The sequence below is a fragment of the Anopheles nili genome, chromosome 2, assembly GCF_943737925.1.
Source record: "Anopheles nili chromosome 2, idAnoNiliSN_F5_01, whole genome shotgun sequence".
NCBI classification, from domain to species: Eukaryota; Metazoa; Arthropoda; class Insecta; order Diptera; family Culicidae; genus Anopheles; species Anopheles nili.
The window spans coordinates 48,642,024-48,658,868 of NC_071291.1; the positions used below are offsets into that span (position 1 = coordinate 48,642,024).

Below are 16,845 nucleotides of genomic sequence, written 5' to 3' on the forward strand. Positions count from 1 at the left end.
TGATTTACGCAGTCGATGGTAAAAATTTATGTTTAATGATCGCGTGACCGACGCCCATGCACGATGCTTTTGCTGCTGTTGCCGCTGCTCCGATGAACGACGACGTGACACAATGCCATGGGTCGAACGTGCGGTTGGCTGGAGCTGGTGGATTACCTTCGGATAATCCTAAAAGAGTAGAAGAGCTGTGAGCTGTAAGATATTTAAAGAATACATGAATGTTAAGTGACAGCAACTGGCCGGCTTTACCAGTGCATTGGGCATAACTGTAAGAGTTTGAGTAGATGTTGTATTAATATAACCAGTTTGCTCGTTTATCCAACTGCGGTAAATAATGCGGAACTCTTATTTTATAAATATATTTCGCACTGAAAGACGTAACATTCTCACGAAGTTTTACAAATGTTCATAATTTTAGTTTTGATCGTCACCGTTGCTGTCTTTTGTGTTTTCATTTCCTTACTAAATGTATTTAGCCACTTAATATACTACGTGTTTTTTTGGTTAATTACTTGGATATGCACAACTGATTTGGTGGTTCGGACGTAATATAATGTGGTTTGTCAATTTTTTACCAATTCATGGTTAAATTTGTATCGAATTGATTTTTTCCGTTTGCACAAAATGCCTGCTACTAGGTTAGAGTGATTTCGATTATTACACGGACGATGACAAACACTACGGTTTTCCTGTAAACAGCAACAAAATGCGTTTAAGAATGCATAACAAATTGTTTCTCGTAGATGAACATACACCACCATATAGAGGGTAGAAATAGTCTTAAGAAAATATCAGAGATATGCTCTAAAGACAATTTATCGAATTATTCTCGCATCGCAAGGTGGTTGGTATATTAAAATATATCAATTCGGTGGTTGGTTTTTGAAAAAGTGTGGTTTTGTCATGGCGTACCTGCAGAATTCACACCGAAATATAGATTCTTAATGCTTTGCGTTTTTAGTCTACGTCTATGTAATAAAATATAATTATAATAAAATATTATGTAATATATATATATATATATATATATATATATATATATATATATATATATATATATATATATATATATATATATATAGATACATATATATATATATATATATATATATATATATATATATATATATATATATATATATATATATATATATATATATATATATATATATATATATATATATATATATATATATATATATATATATATATATATATATATATATATATATATATATATATATATATATATATATATATATATATATATATATATATATATATATATATATATATATATATATATATGTATATATATTATAAATAATTATATACATATAATTTATTTGTTCATATGTTTGAGCGTTAATTGTAATTGCGCATCTTTGCAGATCAGTGTTTAAGATATAAAAAATATCCGCATGGAAGCTTTTCCTAAACGTTGTACAGCATAGGATACGGGACTTCGCAGTCGCACCACCCGATTCAATGTGTTTGTTTAGTTTTTGTTATTCATTGCAGTGTGCGTTTGCTTAACTCCCGGTGTATCTTAGTGTTCGTGAAATATTTCGCAAGTGACGACTCTCGCGCTTCATACTTTCGTTCTCACATTACACACATTCGTTTATATGCAACACGCACACTACTAAATCCATTCCAACATCGTAATAATGGTTACTAATTTAGTCACGATGGTGTTGTTGCACTAGTCGAAACTGTTGCAATTATCGTTCGTTCTTTGCACTTAGGTATGAAGCTATGAGCTTAGCACTGAACTTACTTTTAAAACTGTGTCGTAATAAAAAAAAGGATAAAACATAAAACTTGATATTTGCCAACAGTAAAATATATCTGAAATGAATACAAATCCTTGTATTACGAAGCTGGATAAATTGCTTTTCCTGCGAAGGATCGGTGAATATATTCCGAAACTTCACAAATATTTCCGTTCTCAGTTCACCTTGGAGTCTTTAGTGCCTTGCGGGAATTCGTCCTTCCTTATGCCGTATGCGGAAAAAGGGGAACGTTTCATGACCCGTTCATCGTGGAGAAAATAAAAAAGCGTCAAGCATTTTTGCAAATGGGAACCATTTTCAATTCCCGTCGGCCGCAGGTTAGCGGACTATGCCGGCGGCTGGTGGTCGCCACCGACGGAAGGAAGTATATCGAAGACGGGTAGAGAATAGAAAAGCACGGGCTGTTAGGGGCAAGCGAAGGGCGTAGTATATATGCAAGAAAAAAAAAGTTCAATTTTGCTGTTCTTTCTCGTCGTTCCTTGGCACCTTCTTGTGTTCACATCTTCTTCGTCGTCCTGTTCAGTTTGCTTCTTTTTCTACCACTTTACCAAATAACTGCCCCCCGACAGCGCGAGGTAAGGGACCTAAACCAAACCCAAACCCAAACCCCATGCTATCGAGACCAACACGACCAACAGTAATAGCAGCAGCAGCAGCCAGCACCAGCAAAACAGAGAAGCAAAGGCAAAAAATAGGTACGTTGGTGACGATGGCGACGAAGCGAAGGCGATGGTGATGACGATCGGTTCCAACCGTTCCAAGAACCCCTCGCTGCTTCACAGCATTCGTCCTTGCTCGTCCACGCTCGTAAACCTCTCTCTTTGTGTGCTTCCTTTTTTGCTTTTTTTTTCTCCCGCCACGACCTGCCTGTGCTCCCCTGCTCATTCACCCGTGGCAACCGGCATGGCATACTCATCCTCTCGAGCCTCATCGTGCGCTTTTCGCTGTGGCTGCGTGTTCGACTTGTGCTATGGCTCAGCATGAGAGACCGAGATGGCCGTGCAAGGGAAAGGCACCAGACACAAACAGCAACGCGATTGTGGGTCGGCAGCGAGGCGTGTAGTACAGCTGGTGTACAGCACTCCCGCCGCTCTACACGCCATAATACGTTCGACCGGATGGCGTGCTCTCATTGGTTGCTGCCAGGCGTACAAAACCGAACCGGCGTGACTCCACGTGGAGTCGAGACGGGTCGGTTTTTCGGTCGGTCGGTGTGGTACGCGCTATAGCTTGGTTGCACTGAAAAATGTTTACCTCACGATTCTCGCTAACGCCCTCCTCATCACCCGTTCTTCGTTCACCCTCTTCAGCTCCTCCGTCCCTGTGTACCCCTTGATCGGTCCTTCGATGAGCCAAGCGCACACCATCCCCATAACCAAACCGAACAAGGGGAAGCCACAGGAAACCCAAACCTAGCCGATTCCACTGACACGGCCATCGTTGTCGACTGTCGGAGCTTGAACACTTCCCTTTCTCCCTTCCCCTTCTCCTTCTCACATTCTGGCTACCTGCTCTCCTTCCTTTCCTTCGGTGTACAATCATTTCACACAACCGCTCTTCCACTGCCGTACCCACCCAGCGATCGCTTCTGCTTTGACGCTGCCGTCCCTTTTTCTTTCCCATAATCTTCCCTCTCCTGTACAATCCACGCATGAAAACCGTTCCGAACCGTTTCAACGGTTTGTGTTCTCTGCTCGCCGCCGCTGGTTTTACTACGTTTTCTCTTTCTCACTCTCCCTCTCTCTCTCTCTCTCTCTCTCTCTCTCTCTCGCGCGCGCTTTCGCTCATCATCTTGCCTTCGCCGTGTCACTTTTCCACCCGCAATACAATCCCTTGGTTTGCTTCACATTTCTCTTCATTCGCTCATACGTACGCTGCACCTCTGGCAGGCTCTCCTTTCCGCTAGCGATCAACAAACTACATCCCATTTGAGTAACCGACGTTCTCGAACTTAAAATCGGTTTGTCGGGCAGTGTTTTTTTCTTCTTGCTGTTTCTGTTTCTCTTTCGTTCTCCGTTTCTTCCTGTCTTTCTCTCGCACACTCTCATGCTATTTTTGACCATGTCTCGATCTCGAACTCCTTTTTTTCTGTCCTTTATCTCGCAGTCATTGCCATTTTCGTTACGTTTCTTCTATGCACCGCACGGTGATCGTTTTGAAAAGTAGTATTGAAATTACTCAACAGAAACGCGTCGCCTACTATACGGGAATTTTGGCAGTTGGAAAACAAAATGAAAGCAACACACGGCGATCGACTCCAATACGCGTTTCCGTTGCCCGCTTCGAGATTCTGCCTACGAAAATGCATGATTAGTTTTCCTCCTGGCAGTAGTGCTGCATTATCCGCGCCGGAAACGCTATCCCGTCCAACACACCCATCGACGGTATGGCCTCTGTCGTTGTCGTTTTTTTTTCTCTTGCCCGCGCACTCTTAACTATAGATTCTTGGCCGTCTTCATAACACCCGCGGTCGGTATCATTGACGTCCTCTTCCTTGATCCCGCTGGTGCTTATTTTCTCTCGTCGCTTCCGTATTTCCCTCCGACCATCATAGCGGTGTAATCGACGATTTTTTTTCGCAAAACTCTTCGTTGAGCCATCGACAATCCTCGAGCCCTCGGTGTTGGCAGTGGCGTTCGCATTTATCTTGCATGTGCGTCTTTGCTTCACTCTACAGTCATTATTCTGGCGTCTGTAAGATCGCAAAAAAATAGTTCAATCCATGACCCGACTTGATTTCGACTTCCTCCTATAACAACACTCGGTCTTTTGATATGCTTCCCGACTGCCTTTTTCCGCAAACAGTTTTGTTCACCACCATCTTTTTCTCTAGTTTCCGCTAGTACTTTGCAACCTAAAAAAAAAACAACGCAATAAACACCCCGCGAAAACAAGACAAAAAATAGTCCGAACTCGACCTCTCCATAAGTGGAATCCTGCTGTGTTTCGTCTGGCCTGGCGTGGTTGAATTTTCACAGGTCGATAAATGTTTAGCTGGCAAGAAATTTAGTGAAAGATATTACCACCGGTGGCTTTATCCCGCCGTCCAAGGTTTTTACTTCCACGTTCCAAGACCACCCTGCGAGCGAACATTTGCTCACTTCCATTCTCTTAACCCGAGTCGCTTGCATGCCGACAGAGCAGCCTATAATTGCGATCTGCAAAGCTGCTTACCGGTTGTGTTTTTGAATTACGATGGAAACCATAACGTAAAGGAAGTGTGAATTTTGATTGATTCAAAATATTCACAAAACTATTTGTCAAAGCTTCATGAATTGCTATGTACTTATGAGAAAAGTTTGAAGAAATGTTTCTGCCAGTCGGAACATTAGACTGATGGCACATGCAATAGTGCACATTCAACGAAAAGGTGTGATCTACACTAATTATGATGAGAGAGTTCGTTGATGAGTGGTTTCATCGCCGCAGGTCTTACTAACGCGGTCTTTATTTCATTGCCTTAATCAATTTCTTATCTGTTTCTTTGTTGCTCCAGCTCAACTTTTACTGTATATATTTTTTCCTGTCTTCTCTGTTTCTCTTCGACCTATTGTATCTTAGATAAGTTCTCAAAAAACTCGCACAAAATTAATAAAAAAAGAACGATCAAAATTAAAAACAATTAAGCAATAGAAGAATAATTTTCTTCATAGTTGTTGATAAAAATTTGAGGAATATTTGAAAAGAAGTGGAAAAACAATAATTTAAACAGAACCTTGTAAAAGCTACCGTTAGGAGTCCCATCACGGTTGAAAAAAAAACGATGCGAAAGCATCACATATTATATACATATTTCAAAAAGAACGAGGTAAAAAATAGGATGAGAATTAAATAAGTAGTGCGTAAAAAATCATTAATGGAACATACAGGCGTATTAATTGCGTAGGAAAGGAATAGGATGTTAGAAGATATATACAGAGTGAATGCGCGACAATAAACAATAGATTGTTGACGTGATTTTGAGGGAGAGAGAGAGAGAGAGAGATAGCAATAAATTGATTATTTTCAACGTATTGTATTGTTGATGAAAACATTACTGATCTAATATCGTTAAATATTATTCAAAAACAATAGTTGCTTGAAAGCAATACAAAACTATAAGTGAATTTTTTTCCTGAAACATAAAACATTCCGTAATTTGGTACATTCTATAGCTCTAGCTATGCCCTATGTCGTATGCTAGCAGCAGTATATCGGGACAGTACACTATGACAAAATCGTGGTCAAAGTGTTTTGTTTTGTGTTTGTCAAAATACATTTGTTTTGATTACTTGTAAATGTATTACTTTTAAATTAACATGAAAACCACCGGACCTGTCATTTTGATTGGTACTTCCTTTTTTGTCATAAATTTCGGTTTGTGACTGAAGAGATGTGTCTGGATTAGTGTTTCTAGTATTAAAAAAATATGGTATGTTATTACATGTTTTGAAAAATTCTGCCATTAATTCTGCAATATGTGAATGTTGTTTTTGTGGTTGAAAATATACGCATATTTGTGGCCGAATATAATCAAAAAATTAAGTAGTTTTGTTTATCTTCAATACATAAGTTAAACTGGGAATTTAGAAAATTATTGATATTGGATAGGACAGTTTTCCAGAGGTTGTGTAGAATTTTCTGCATTGGTTTGGAGTAGACATAACCAATTACCACATTAGAAATATATTGTCTCGGATTTGTGTCATGATTGATATTGATATTGTTTCATATTGTTAAAACTGGGCCTGTGTAAGCATTGTGCTGTAAACTTTCTAAAACACTTGCAAAATATTCCTGCTTTGCACTTTGTTAGCCTAAACTTTTGACCGATGATGTTGTACTGTGCAATACAGTCAGGATATCACTACTACAACATCGGATTCACTGGTGTGGAAATTGTGGCGCACCACTACAAACGTACTGAGGTGTTTTGTGTGTGCTTTGCTTACGCCAAGGGAGAATGTGGAAGAAAATGAGCGCGAAAGAAAGGCATGGAACAGGGCTTATTTCTATATTCGCAATTGTCCGTGCAGGAGGTGCGTCGTGCGTAGCTCGCGTTTCTGAGAAGTTTTTCGTCGGCAAATTTTGTTCTCGTGTCGATTTTGCGGCAATTGAATGGTAGGTGAATTAGTTTTGTGTGTGGAATACTATGGCAGCTAAACATGGAAGCAAAACAACCATGTATGAAACAGTGAGCCGACATTCATATTAAAAATCATGCTCGAAGGGTATGGGAAAAGGAGGATAGTTGATAAAAATGTTAGTACAGTTGCTGGGTGAAAAAAAAAAAGTGATGCATACGAACGTGTTTTGTAATTGTGAAGAACGATCAAGCGATGACTTGAACATGGCAACATGATAATCACAAGGTTTATATATATATATATATATATATATATATATATATATATATATATATATATATATATATATATATATATATATATATATATATATATATAATACAGCCTGGATGCGGTATTTAGTTGCTTGGAATAAAAAAGGGGCGATTTTACTATAAGTGAGGGAGTGTGTGAAAAAATATGTTGGGTGTGTATGGTAGAGAGAAACAGATAATGAAGCCGAGCGAGAGGGAGATAATGATGGCGGTATACCGCCGAAGGGCGAGTGAGTGACAGAGAAAGTTTTTGAGCTACGTAGGCAGACGTATTTGTGGTACACGGGAATGTTTCTTCAGTAAAAAAAAGGAAGCGAAGAGATGCTTTGGTAGAGACCTTTTTTACGGGTCGCTGGTAATTAATTGCCCCGCATCAGCTCAGTTCATTGCGGATTGGGTGGTGGTGTTAGAACATAGACCTGTACAGGAGAAGCGGCAACTGATTTGGTGTAGCAGAGTGCGTCCGGCAAACAAGTAAACGTAACGAGCCACTACCGAAAGGGCGATGGTAAATCCGGAGAAAAACGGTTCAGTCGGCTAATCGAGCAGCACGTGTGGATCTACCAATACATAGATGTTGAATGGCTGGTGTGGAATGAGAGTGCAACATCATACTAACGGTGTGAAGTAGCTAGACAAAGATAGAAAAAATGAAAAAAAATAAGTGTGTGTGCGAAAGAGAGAGAGAGAGAGAGAGAGAAAGAAAGAGAAAAGCACTATTGAGATGGAATAGGATGCCAAGGAATGAGTCCGTGAGCAGCGATGAATTTCCCGCTCTTTTTTCACCGTAATTTTGATTCGGTCGTGTGTGAGCGAGAACGCGAGTGGAAAGTGAAATTGGTTGATAATTGAATTTGGCGTCATCGTCGACACGAGAATTTGATTTCCCCTCGCCCATAGTTGGGCCAAATCGGGTGTGTGTATGTGTGAATGTGTGAGTGTATTTGAGCACGCGGTATTCCGAACTGTTAGTCGCGTTCCGTTGCGTTTGGATCGTCTGCAAGATAAAGAAGAAAGTGGAGCGAGGTGGCAAAGCAGTATCTACTACTCAAATTAGATTACCACCCCGGCATTATTCTGTCTTGCGGGGAACGAAAGGATGTGCATCAATACTGTTGGTGCAGTTTAATGCATAATAGAAAAAAATCGTTGTTCCGATGTTACAATTAAAATTTCCTGAAAAAGTGTGTATATTATTAAACACCCGGTTGCGAAAAGTATGTGTGTGTGGCTGCAAAAAGCTAGTGTAAGAAAAAAGCTTTGCGATTTTAATAGCTGCTTTAGCAATCATCGTGCGAGAGTACAGTTTGGTTGTTGTGAATGCTGGAATAGTTTGTGAAGTCGTTGAAAGACCGTAAATAATTGAGCGTGTTCAAGAAAGAGTTGAATATATCTTGTGGTTACCCTGAACATCACAGGAAATACAAATATATTAACGTTCTTTGTATTATTTTCTCATTTACATTAGTCATTTGAAATTAGAATGGTTTTGTGAACATCAAGTCATACAAGTTCGAATGAAACCGGTAAAATATCCGAAACGTGTGGCTTGACCTGTAATATTACAGAAGTGTTTCTCTGGTTCAAAAGTTTAAACAAAAAAACAAAGAGTGTTATATTAAAGGAAGCAAGATTTTCGGGCCTTTGAAAACAGGCCACTAATCGAGATGTATCCGAATTCTGGAATAAACGCAGCTGCGGTTGCAGCCCGCCATCCGGTAAGAAAATTAAGAGTGTAGAATTATATGGTTTATAAGTTACCCCTCATAGTTCTGCGTAGTGTTCGGGTATTAGCAACATTTATATTCTAAGTTTCATTTATGTGATCATGTGATTACAAACGAATTGGTTCATCTTGTTGCTCGTATTTAGATGGTAATAAGAGTTACATTCGAGTTTTTAAATTTGAACTTCAGTGAGCATTTAAATGTGTTTAATTTTACAATTATGTCGATAGTTGTTGCTTCAGTCAGGAAGTATTTGTATCTGAAATGTTAAATTCCTTTCACGTTGTTTCAGCCGTTATTTTGACAGTATCGAAAGACACAACTACGGCATTTTCATGACAGCAATTTACGATGCCGGTAGCTGCGCTTATTATAAACAGATTGATAGATTCCATAGAGAGAAGTTTAAAGTGTGCAGTTATTTCAATGTTAATTACTATGTCAATCATCAGTAGCCTTTAATCGAAGCCGTCGTATTCCCTTCGAAATAGCGAGTGTAATCTTTTTCTTGTGTTTTATGTGCGAATGTAAATAAATGACTGCAGAAAATGCAGTTATAGATCAAAAGAGAGAGAGAGAGAGAGAGAGAGAGAGAGAGAAAGAGAGAGAGAGAGAGAGAGATGGATAGTATGTTGAAGGTAAAAAAACAGCCATCTACGATGCTTGGATACGCATCACCAAAAGGCGCACACCATGTTATTCACGTGTCGAATGAAAGCACAGCGCATATGCCTTGCCGGCGCGTAATTACCCTCTTCTAATTCGTTTTCTCGCTTCATTCATTACCTCTGCCGGACGCACACCTATGCCACTGCGTTACATTTTGCTCTGGGTATCCCGTCGCCACAATCGCTTCGGAAGAGTACAAAGCGTGCGGCGCGCAACCTTATTTCCACTTTTTAGTTGGTATGCTCATACACTCAAGTGTTTCGCGTCGGGCGGTTCAGGGAGTGAATTGAGAAAACAGGAAACAGTTTTGGGAATAAATTGTGTATGAATGTGTATGCGGCGGGAGTGTTTAGGTTGATGGAAGCAAGGGGAGGTGGGGGGGGGGGGGGTAGCGCGTAGATCGTGAGCGGCCTTTGTATTTAATTAACGGTGTCGATTAGCGCGAAGCGAGCAAACGCGCCGCTTCGACGTAATGTGGTAGCGCTCTTCCTTTCCATTCCCCTGTTTCGGCATCCTCTTCACACCATTCTTCTTGGGTGTAGGTTTCAATTTTCAACTTATTCCTTTCAGCAGTCGCAACGAAAGGGGTAGCGTTGTTTTTTTATATTCAGCGTTGTTTGGTTACCTTTTTTTGGTGCGAGAGGAATTATGATGAACAGAAATATTTCAGTCTGATTGTTTAATGCGTGGCATCGTTAAAGACGGAGTGCAATTTGAAGGATGATTTTCCTTTTCCTGCTGGTGGGAATGTTGGTTGTGGATGTCAATTTGATAGATATTTCTCCAGTAGTAAAACGCATTTTTTCCTAGACTGAATTTTAAAATGCAAGCTAAAAAATGAGAATAAAAAACAGGTTAAAGTTAAGATTGGTCAATACTTCTGTTTGTACTCCTGTCCGATGACACGTATTAGAAAATAATGGGGAAAAGTTAGCTAAACACGGGGGTCGGTAGAACAACAGGAGTAGATGTTTAGAATGAAATTTAACCTTATTCCCAACATCACAATTAACAACATCATGCAAACTCGTGGGGGTGATGTCTGGATGGGTAAAAACCTGCGTGAAGTACCGTTAGTTATTTTCTAATGTGTATTTGTATTTAATTGCTCTTTTGTAGATTGGTCCGGGCCGATCACTCCACGATAATTTTTCCGATTTTAACCTCCTATTCAAAAGTGACGGTTCAAGAAAACGTCAACTGTTCATTATGAACATGTTCTTTCGATGACATATTCATCAGATCGGCGCATCAGATTGCAAGAATTATTTGTAATAATAATATAAAGGTTCTCAAGTAACTGTTTTTATGGATATTAATTGTAAGGGGATAGAAAGAACGGGTCTGAAAATTCAGACTGTGAGTTTTTCGATTAATATTGTTCAGCACTATATTATTTCTACGCCTATTTAGGCACACAGCAGACCTCATCTCATAATCCACAGACGGTTTAGGTTTTATGCATATAATGAATAGCCTACAGGTTGCACGTTTTGCGTTTCACATGTAGTTTAAGGTTAAGTCCTCTGGTGGGTGGTAAACAGGAGCTCCTTCACAGTGGGTATCGTAAAAATGGTTTAAACATAGGAATGATTTGCCAGAATTGTTTGGTATTTAGCTAATATACTTCTTTTAACTCGTTGTGTTTTTTCGTGTTAGATCGTGGAGTTACAGCTCTTCCAATGTGTGGCTTAGGAGAACTTCCATACAATTCGCTTCTGGACATTAAAAAGAATTCAAAAGAAAATAAAAATACAAAAGTTGTTCGATTCGGCTGAATTTTCCAACTAATACACGTAACGATGTTGCGAGGTGGGTGGTAAAAGGAGCTAATTAGGAAGCCCGGTCATGCATATATAAAGATTCTTTGAAATCATAATTTACAACCGATTTTTGGTTGATATTTCATGAATATCTATCAGTTTACTCTTTACGTCCTGCCCATAATATGCTCATATGTTCAGATACTAGAAATGCTCATAGCTAAATGCATTCGTTATGGATAAGACCTCTGTACATTCTTTTTACGTTAGTGTAGAGGAATTGGTAGGATGGTGGTATTTAAAGATTCAAGTGAAACAAAGAGCTGATTTGATCGAAAAAGAAGAAAAAATAGAAAGATGCTCTATTTAATAGGCGGTTTAAGAGTAGTATCAGTAATGGTTAAGCTTTATGTTTATTTTTTCGAGAGAGAAAGAGAGAGAGAGAGAGAGAGAGAGAAAGAAGAGAAAAACCAGTTGCGGAAAGAGTATAAATGTATTGAAATGTTGGATCATAAAACAAGTGGTTTTGGATATAAAAATGAGATAAGATTACTAACTGGATAATATACTAGATATAAAACTAAGAAGAAAAACAACATCAGTTGGGAACTGGGTGTAGCTAAATTATAATGAAAGGGCTTTCGTCAATTGCTGTTAAACGGAAGCTTCCATAAAACAATATTTGCTAGAATATAGATAAATGAGTCAAACTACATACATATCACAAAAACAATAAAAAAAGCAATGTAACAAAGTATTTGGTTTATTTGTTATATGCAGGGCTTTTAGAAAGGCAAAAGGGATTTTCAACAAATTAGGCTAAACAACTTGTCAAACGGTTCATTTGTCTTTTTTTGTAATAGCTTTGTTCTGTGTGTTTTCTCAATCTTAAAAACAAAACAAATGAATTTAAAAAGTGATGTTTATAGTTTAGTTAGACAATATTTTTCAAATATAAAAAAAAATTCTGTAAAATATCTTTAGGAAGTAAAGTTTCACTCTAAATATATTATTCATTTGAATAGTGTAAATTAGTTTTGTAAATATCGGATGAATTGCTAACTATGCAGGTAATCAAGTAATTAAATAAATTTTTACGTTACGTTTACAAAAAAAATGGAGCAAAATTAGTTTCATCGATTTTTTGCATTTCGTCGGTTATTGGTTTCATCGGTTTTATATTTTTTTTTATTTATATATATTATATATATTTTTTGTTAATTTGCCAATTTGATAAAAATGCCAAATTTCAAATTTGATACTAATGCTAAATTTCAAATTTGATTTTTCTATCTTCAAATAATATGTTTCATATATTAGAGCCATCATGGATCGGATTTTTTTGCTTAAAAGAAATTACATCAAAAAGTTTATTGTGCTGCCACTATTGATGTCTATAAGAGTTTTATGCGGTTTATGAGTTTTATGTTTTTTTTGCAATAGCTAAGAATACTGAAGAGACAACACGGTAAATTTAGCTGGTGTTAAACAACGGCGCTTGTGTGGTATTTCAAAATATATAATGGCGTTAAAACTTGTCGTTGCAGTTGTGTTTGTTCAATTGTGCTGATGAGTAGTGATTGAAAAGAAAAAGGTGAATGACGAAGATTGATAGACAACATACATGCGGGGATATTATTTAGGGATAGGTGTATTGTGTCGCGTTGATTACGTGGTACAAAGAATTTTAAATATTTCAGTGTTTATGGTTTCTTTGCACCAGGCTACCAGTATGTATAAAGCCTATCAATTACCGTGTGTATGCATTGTGGTTCTTTGCCGCAGTTCAAATAGCCTAAAAAATCGAAACTAAGTTTCATTCTTCTGCGGCTAATACGGCATTATAAAAAGATATTAGCGGAGGAATAATAACGATAGTAGTATAAATTAAACAGAAAATATGAATGTTTAATATAGTGTTAGCAGTTACAAATTAAGAATAGCAAAATATAGAAATGCTATTTTACTAGAATCTAATTGAGGGAAGGAGAGCATTATCTCTTATGAATAAAATAAAGTTGAGTGTATTTCTGGCTGGAAGAATGAACAAATAGAAAGAGGATGTGAGAAAACTAATACAAATACAATAAAGTTGCAGCTAAGACTAGGGAGATACGCTATTTTGATTATTTTTTATATTTTGTGTCGTACGTTTAACTTAAGCTGAATTAGTTTGCTATTAGTAGACCTTCCACTAGGAGGAGTAATCATCTTTCTTTTTCGACAGGACGTTTAGCACAGCAAATTTTTATAGTACCAAACATGATAGAAGAGTATATGGCATTATAACATGGCATTTTTATTTTTTTCCTTATCTAGTTTTTAAATTGTTTTTTTTTTTTTAATTTTTTTTGTTCCTTTCTGTTCAGAAGATAAATATCCTTAATCTTTTGGGGGTTTGCTCAATTTTTAGCATGTCTCTTGGGCTTTGTTGTACGTTCTGTATTCGGAATCATCTGGTTTGTCGAGGCTCAGGGAAATGCCAAAAACAATCCTTATTTATGGAAGATACTTATGGTCGTTTTACAAGAAATAATTAATGGATAAATATAGGTTCTAATTTCGAAATTCCTGCAGATTTTGTTGCTTGGTGTAAATTTTTGGTCGATGGCTATCAAGCAACAAACAAACATACATTTAGCAATTTTCCTGCACTCTAGAGATTCAATCTCAAAGAGTAAGCATTTCATTATATTGTTGGATCTCGTCCTTCTAGTTGAAGTCTTTGGGTTGTAAAGAATTTTAGTCATTCGTTTATGAATTTCTAATATCTCTGTATGTTGTTGGGGAATGGGAGACCAAACAACACACGAAAATTATTACGTGGATTTAAAAAGAATCAGAGCAGTGTTGGAATCAATACAGATTACGGCTATTTTTTTTTGAAGATATGCGTCTATGCACAAATTGAAAAAGTACATAAAAGCCTGAATTAAAATAAGCACGAATATTTGATCAGAGTGAGTATTTGTGGTGGATGTTTAAAGTTGCCCAAATAATTTAGGATCTGGGCCCAAAATTGGTAGAGTGAGTACGTATTTAAAACAGGCAAACATGTAACCTTTGATAAAAAACACGTCACAGAAGTTTGGTCCTATCTAGAGATGGTTAAACTTCTACTCTCTGCTAAGTGTAAAGAGAAGCTTATGTCAAATTTAAATCGTTTGTAATGTTGTTTGAAAAATTTTCAAATTTTATGTAGACAACAAACGTTAATGGTAAAGATGAACGGTTTAACTAAGAAGTAAATATAAATTTGTTACTATATAGTAGAATATATATATATATATATATATATATATATATATATATATATATATATATATATATATATATATATATATATATATATATATATATATATATATATATATATATATATTTATATATATGTATATATATATATATATATATATATATATATATATATATATTTATATATATGTATATATATATATATATATATATATATATATATATATATATATATATATATATATATATATATATCCCAAAAATTAAACACATATGATGTTAATAGTTGGATTAGGAATCGTCATTGATATATTTTACATTTGAACATTTTCTAGCAGTTTTTTATAACTAACTGTTGTATGTTACATGATGAATCATAATAGGTTAGATAAATCGCATAATAATTTGTTTCATTTATTATTTATACGCGTTTGGGATTCGACTTCATGTCTTCTATAATCAAAGTCCAACACTCTGTTAGACAATCGGCAGTAGATGAATTACTACGAATTAAGCAATCTATAAAAAGAAAGAACAAAATTATCAATATTTGCTTAGTTTTATAAAAACATTTTACACATAGCTTCATACATTTTCTATTTATAAAGCAACATTTACTGTGTGAACTAGTATCATTCAAACGAGTATTAAAAGTGTATCTATTGTACTTTTACATTTATTATTCAAACTCAACTGATGAATCAAAGTATTAATGTCTAGATTAATTGAAATGATGATTACAACTGTTTATTCATTGCTCTTCTTTTTCTATCTTCGCAGGGTCCACCTCAGTCTGCACAACCTTTCAAATTTACTATAACGGAAAACTGTGATAGAATAAAAGAAGAATTCAATTTTCTTCAAGCACAGTATCATAAGTAAGTAGTTTTTGCTATACAGTCAGTCACGATTGTAAATGAATACAAATTGTGCTTTTGCAGTCTTAAAATGGAATGCGAAAAGCTGGCTCAGGACAAAACCGAAATGCAGCGGCATTACGTGATGGTATGTTTAATTGTCTTCTCTCTTTTCTCCAATTGTCTTCAGTCTCTTCTTAATTTCGCCTAAACAATTTATTATTTAAAACGCAAATTTCAATTCTAAGCAAATGCCCTGTTTTTGTTTTATTTCAGTATTATGAAATGTCCTACGGACTTAATGTTGAGATGCACAAGCAGGTAAGTTTAAAGTGTTGAATTACAATGTTGAATGGGTTCGAGCTGTAAGGAGAAATAATGAGAAATATGAGCTGAAATAAATTGTTGACAGTGTGGTAGAAAATGTATGAGTTTTGTAAAATTGAGTCTATTTGTAGACCAATGGAATAGAATGATATTAATTTTTACAGTTTGATTGGGTTGCAACGGTATGCCGAATATTTACCCTTCGTGCTGACATGTCTACACATAATAATGTCGTTTTTTCGTTAACGGATTGAATAGCGAGTGGCTTTGTAGTCTTCGGCTCAATTAAAAATATTCTTTATCCATATTATTTTACATAAAGTTGCCCGAAAACATGTATGAAACTATGAAATTATATTTTATCTTCTTAATATAATTCCAAGCTAATTAAAATGCAAGTTAGATGTCCGTTCTCTATCTCAGAAGAAGAAAAACAATGTTATTATAGCCTCAAATAATTTCTAGGAAATCATCAATGAAAATAACGAATTTGGAGGGCAACACGGCGAAGAAGGACGCGATTGTTTAGCTGTAATTAAGAGTAATAATTTTAAGAGCTGTTAATTCAAGTAATACAGCCGAGTAGCAGAGATAAAGATACTAGTACCGGGATTGAGAAACCGATTCTTATTCTTTATCATTGTACTAGAAAATGTATTGATTAACATGTATAGGATGTGACTCCCCAATGAAAATAGATTTCGATAGTTGAATAGTCACTATTCTGTAATTTTTTGTAAGAAATAATCGAAAAGAAGCGATGGATTGTAATTTGTGGAATGGCTGAATAGTGGCAGAAACTAGTGTAGGGAGTAAGAGAAGGATAAGAAAAAAAAACATAGATAAAGAGAAAGAGAGAGAGAGAGAGAGATAAAGAGATAAAGAGAGATAGAGAAAGAAAGAAAGATTAGAGAGCTGCGATTTTTTGCGAAGTAATATGAATTTAGAAACTGAATTGATTGGATTGTACACATTTATAGCATCTATTCTTCTTTAAATACTTGACTAAAAAAGAATGGCGAAGAAGTCTGTTTTCATTTCCTTCTCCAGTTCAACCGTTTGAATCAAAAC

The 16,845-nt window shown here is 36.2% G+C and overlaps 1 protein-coding gene across 1 annotated transcript in view; it reads left to right on the top strand.

Annotated features, from left to right (window-relative positions):
• Positions 1-8,843: 8,843 nt before the first annotated feature.
• Positions 8,844-16,845, top strand: part of LOC128721856 (protein groucho-like) — a 13,068-nt gene continuing 5,066 nt past the window's right edge. The window contains exons 1-4 of the mRNA XM_053815656.1: positions 8,844-8,894; positions 15,371-15,468; positions 15,532-15,595; positions 15,724-15,768. Of these exons, the coding sequence (XP_053671631.1) occupies positions 8,844-8,894; positions 15,371-15,468; positions 15,532-15,595; positions 15,724-15,768 (258 nt within the window). The remainder of the gene's footprint in view (positions 8,895-15,370; positions 15,469-15,531; positions 15,596-15,723; positions 15,769-16,845) is intronic.